Source organism: Danio rerio, chromosome 25, assembly GCF_049306965.1.
Source record: "Danio rerio strain Tuebingen ecotype United States chromosome 25, GRCz12tu, whole genome shotgun sequence".
NCBI classification, from domain to species: domain Eukaryota; kingdom Metazoa; phylum Chordata; class Actinopteri; order Cypriniformes; family Danionidae; genus Danio; species Danio rerio.
In genome coordinates, this window is record NC_133200.1 from 39,784,549 (window position 1) to 39,790,548 (window position 6,000).

Here is a 6,000-nt window from a genome sequence, read left to right on the forward strand (position 1 = left end):
GTTGGCTTTCTGTGCAGTATTTAAAGCAAGTATATTATAAGTGACTAATTAAATTACCTTAAAACGAATATATATATATATATATATATATATATATATATATATATATATATATATATATATATATATATCAGGGCTCGAAATTGCGACAATTTTGGTCGCACATGCGCCCGAAATTTTATCTATGCCACCTTAAAATATATTTGGGAGCATTTCTGCGAGTGCATGAATGAAGATAACAATGTCAGGTTTAGTTTTAGAAACCATCTAGTTACAAATAATGAGACATCTTACTAGTGATCATGTGCTGAATGTTAATCCACCACCTACACTTTTCCAAGAGTCAAGCACTTTGGACAACGCTTGAACAAAATTTAAGACCTCGTAAAAACACAATCAAGACTTTATATCTTTTAACAGCCTTAATTTTCTCATGATTAATTGATCAACTTTCAATACTTTAAGACCCAGCGGACACCCTGGAAAGACAAACTATACAAAACACATGTGAATCAACAGCGGTCACACAGTTTAAGAAATAAAATTCACCACAAAAGCAGCATTTTTACACGTTAAATATACCTGCAATAATAATCATCCACATCTATAGACCTGATCCCTGACTGACTGATTAGAACTCAAGGAGTGAAAATCCTCAATCCTGCAGCTCCACCTGCTGGACAAACCCTGAAGCACAGCTCAGCCTCTTTGTGAATGCTTGTGTCTGTGTGCGTTTCGTCCTGCTTGTTTGTAATACTACATATTTCTGCTGTCTGGTGATCTGCAGTTCTTCTTTTATCTTGATCTGGATGAGAGTATCTGCTAAATGAATATGTGTTTTGTGACACTGACCGATGCCAGAGTTGGCTCCGGTGACGATGATGACCTTGTCGGACAGGTCCTGGCCATGCAGGATCTCCAGAGCGCCGGTGTTTCCGTCGTAGCGTTTAGGCTTCACCTGCATGTCCTCTACAGTGAAGGCCTGCCGAGGGTCGAAATACGTCTTACGCTTGTTGATGTGACTGAGGACAAGAGGGAAAGAGACATCAATAAAGTCAGATTATATCAATAAAATAGTATAAAAAAAATTATACTGGAGAGACATGGAAAAAAAACTATAGCTTGAGTCAAAGTTATTCATTGTCGTGTGAATTTCTTCAAATGTTTCCCAAATGATGTTGAACAGATTCAGGAATTTTTCACAGTATTTCCTATAATGTTTTTTTCTTCTGAAGAAAGTCTTAATTGTTTTTTTTTCCCGGCTAAAATTTAAGCAGTTTTTAATAGTTTTAAACCCATTTTAAAGGTTAAAATTATTTTATTTCAAATATTTTCCAACAGAGCTAGGATTTTTTTTTCCACAGTATTTGCCATTATATTTTTATTTCTAGTAAAAATCCTATTTCTTTCAGTTTGGCAGGATGTAATGTAATGTAATGTATTTTTTATTTAGTGCCATGTCAGCAACCAAGGCTATTTTCATGGCAGGAATCTTTCAACAATAAATATACAATTTAAAAATCAACAAACAAAATAAAACATAAATTAAATAAGATTTTTTGTGTTAATACATGATAAAAATTCTAAAATCTTTTCTGGTTCCACTTTGTCAAAAATGTCCTTAAAAGAGTTCATTTCATAAAAAGTCCTTCTGGAATCAGTAAAAGCAGTACAGTCCAGTAAAATATGTTTTACAGTAATAGGAGTTTTGCAGCACAAACTTCAGTTTGGCAGGAGTAAACTAATAAATTACATATTTCTAATCTACAGAACAAACCACTGTGGTACAATGACTTGCCTAATTACCCTAAATAACCTGATTAAGCCTTTAAAATGCCACTTTAAGTTGAATACTACACAACAATACAAAAAAAAAAAAATCTTGTGGCCTATTCAACTTTTAGGAATAACTTCAATGATTTGATGATGAAGTGTCTCTATGAAAGGTGAAGGCCTCTAGATTTTGCAGATTTGAGCTCAATAAATCTGATCATGTCTTGATGTTGACTGATTTGATGAGGACAGTGCGGTCTGACTCTGCTCAGACTAAAGTCTCATCACTGAACCTTCAATAATGTCCAGTATAGAATATAAAGTCCTGCTGCAGTGGAGACAGAATGAATATTGTGTCTGACTCCATCATGAGCTTGGAGGACTGCATCCATACATCTCTGACATGACTCACATCACTGATTCATAAAGTCATCTGGAATGAAGAAGAAAGCCTTCAGCAGGATCCCAGAGTTCATCAAGAGTCTCTGTGTTCATCTTCAACGCCTCCTCCTTCATCAGCTCAATAATGTTGATGTCTGGTCACTGGGCTGGCCAATCCTGGAGCACTCTTTGCTGTGGTTGTTCGGTCCTGTGGTTTGTAATGTAATGGGCAGCACAGATGTCTTGATTCCTCAGGCTGTTGATGTTGATCATCCACTCTGCAGATCTCTCCATACTGAGTGCAGACCCCAAACCATTATTTCTCCTTTACCAAACTTAACTGATTTCTCTGAGAATCTTGGTCCATGCGGGTAGCAGTAGATCTTCTGCAGTATTGGTGATGAATGGGATGCAGATGATTCAGCAGAGAAATCCACCTTCTGACACTTTTACACACGATCAACTAGAAGACGAGTTGCTCTTACAACTGGGATCCATCACAAGACTTTTGTCATGAAGCGTAGTCTCTTGCAAAATGACAGCACATATTTTACTAGTTATCATGGCAAAGATAAAAGAAATTAGTATCTATTATGTTTAAAATTGTTGTAAAAATCTGCTGTTAAACAATTTTGGCAATTTTTGAAAAAGATCAAATAGTGATGAGGGTAAATAGTGTATAAAAAAAAAAAAATAGTGTTTTTTAGACTGCTAAAAACAGCTTAAATATATAATTAATTATATTTATAACCATTTATTATCATGCTTTTTTAAATATTTTTTCTAATAAATCACCATGCCCCATCATTTTAAAAATTAATACATTGCTACTCTATATTAAAAAATAAATAAATAAATAAATAAACTCCACTTAAAAATTAAGGCAACCAGCTTCAGGATATGGAGTTTACTCAATTTAAAATCGAGTCAAGTGCAGTATTTGGGTTGAAAGTGGAGTCATATCAAACATGTCCTGAAGCTGGTAGCCTTAAAATTAAGTTGAATCAACTTTTTATTTTACAAAGAAAATGCAGATTTAATAATAAAACTGGTATTTATCAGCTTAAAAATCAAAAAACTTTAATTACAAAGTCAAAGAAACTGTAGAAAATCTTTTGCAGTAAAACATACTCCATTTAAACGCAACTCATAAAATGAGGCGATGATTTAAAAATCAAGTTCAACTCACTCCACATAGAAGATTTGGCCTTTATCATCGGTCTCCTGCTCCCATCCGTATGGCAAAGCTATGAAATACAAAACAATCATTTAATTAATTATTCAATCATTTTCCTTCAGCTTAGTCTCCGATTTATCAAAGGTCGCCACAGCGGAATGAACCGCCAACTATTCCAGCATATGTTTTACACAGCGGATGCCCTTCCAGCTGCAACCCAGTACTGGGAAACACCCAAACACACTCACTCACTCACTCTCTCACACAACGGCTAATTCATCTCACTAATTACCCTATAGCACATGTGTTTGGACTGTGGCGACCCTTGATAGAGGAAAAAAGCCAGAGGAAATTCAATCAATCTATAAATCAATCAATCAATCAATCAATCAATCAACCAATTAATTAAGGTCAGTAAGGAATTATATTCAGGTCTGACCAATGTTGTGCTGTGATAGTGGTTGGCTGCTAATATGATCTCTCTTGGAATTAGCAAATAACACTTTTCTGAAATGCTAAATTACTGAATATAAAACCAACTTGAGCTCAATCAGAGATGTTTAAGTGTGTGAAGGTGGACATCAGTGCCTGGATATCTGGACTAAAAACAAGGCACAAGCTAAGAAAATATTTGTGTTTGCAGTGCGAGATGTGTTTGTGTATCTGTGAGGGAAATAAACACCACGGGCAGTGTTATTATTGGAGATGATGGAACTGTTCTCCTCCTACCTCCAGCACAGCGTTTCTTCTTGCCGGTTTTGGGATGCTCCCACTGGGTCTTCATCTCCTCATGACTGAAATATCAATAACATTGTTTGATTGATTAGCGACAGCTGTCAATCACTCGATAAATACCCTCAGAAACACCCGACAACAGCAATGAACGACGGTAAAAGCAAACATGTCGTGTGTTTGTATGTGTGTAGTGTAGTGTGTATGTCTTAAAACTCACTTAGCGTAATAAACCCATCCGTCTTTGGTGGACCTCTCCTCCCAGCCCGGCGGTAGCTCGTCTTCGCTGTCTGTATCCTCCATTCCGGCGTATTTGAGAGCCGCCATTGCGAAATTATTGAATTTCCACGCTAATAAATCTCTTTAACTTCTGTGAGGTGTTTGTTTGGCAGCGCGCACACACGCGTTACAATAATCCTGACAGGGCACTTCCGCAATCACAACCTGACGCCACTAAGAGGCGGAGTAACGGCACGCGGTCCTCGAGTGGGCGGAGTTTAGCGGGTGTTGTTAGAAGGGATACAGCCGCGGATGGAGGTTAACGAGTGTTTTACCTATTTTTTATTAAATTACCCATTAGTTGTATTTTATTAACGTCAACCCCTACCTTAACCCTAAACCAAACCATCACAGTAATGTAAAAACTGTAATTATACCGAGTATTATTGATTTTATTTATTAAATTAGACATTAATAGTATTTTATTAACGTCTCACACTACCCCAACCCTAAACCTAGCCCTCACAGTAATATAAAAACTGTAATCATAACGTGTATTATTCATTTTAGTTTTTAAATTACCCATTAATTGTATTTTATTAACGTCTCCCCTACCTCAGAGGTGTAAAACTCGATGCTTGAGATTCAGCGTGCTGGAGAGTTCAGCTTCAAACTCCTTAACCAAACACCTGAACCAGCTAATCAAGCTCTGATTAGGTATACTAAAGACTAGCAGGTGTGTTGAGGCAAGTTGGATCTAAAATCAGCAGGACAGGCCCTCCAGGACCGAGTTTGGACCCGCCCTACCCCAACACTAAACCAAACCATCACAGTAATGTTAAAACTGTTATTCAATCGAGAATTGTTTATATTATTTGTTAAATTACACAATAATTCTATTTTATTAAGGTTTCCCAATACCCCAACCCTAAACCCAACCCTCACAATAACATATAAACGGTAATTACATCGAGAATTATTCATATTATTTATTAATTTACCCATTACATATATTTTATCACCGTGTCCCACTACCCCAACCATCACAGAAATGTACAAACAGCAATTACATCTTGTATTATTCACATTATTTATTAAATCACACATTAATTGTATTTTATTAATGTCTCCCAATACCCCAACCCAAACCTAACCCTCACAGTAACATAAAAACAGTAATTATATCCAAAAATAACCCATTAATTGTGTTCTATTAACATCAACACCTGTCCCAACCCTAAACTTATAATATAAAAACAGCAATTATAACAAGTATTATTCATATTACTTATTAAATTAACCATTGTGTTTCATTAACGTCTAGCCCCACCCCAACCATTAGAGTCATGTACATTTCAGTATATAGATTCTAAATTTTGCCTATTGTTGTGATTCTCTTTCATTTCATTAATTCTTCTGTTCATGCATGCAAGGCCTATTTTGTTTGTGCATTTTTCTGAACCCTATTAAAAATAAAGTTTATTAAGCTTCATTTTTAAGCAATATATGCTTCCTGTATGCTTTATTGGCAAATATAATGTGCATATCAGGCTTGTAAATCTAATTTGAAAAAAGTAAATAAAAATAAATAAATTCTACAGCATATTTGTGAATTTCCCACCTACATTCATTCATTTTCTTTTTGGCTTAGTCCCTTTATTAATCAGGGGTCGCCACAGCGGAATGAACCGCCAACTTATCCAGCACATTTTTACGCA

General features: G+C 35.7%; 1 protein-coding gene across 4 annotated transcripts in view; it reads right to left on the bottom strand.

The window, feature by feature from the left end:
- wwox (WW domain containing oxidoreductase) overlaps positions 1-4,502 on the bottom strand; it is a 345,467-nt gene extending 340,965 nt beyond the window's left edge. For 3 of the 4 annotated variants that reach the window (XM_073941921.1, XM_068217339.2, XM_073941920.1), the window contains exons 1-4: positions 4,284-4,502; positions 4,061-4,125; positions 3,344-3,401; positions 853-1,022 (exon numbers count right to left, since the gene is read on the bottom strand). In XM_073941921.1, the coding sequence (XP_073798022.1) occupies positions 853-1,022; positions 3,344-3,401; positions 4,061-4,125; positions 4,284-4,390 (400 nt within the window). In that variant the 5' untranslated portion in view covers positions 4,391-4,502. 4 annotated transcript variants of the gene reach the window in all.
- Positions 4,503-6,000: the final 1,498 nt, after the last annotated feature.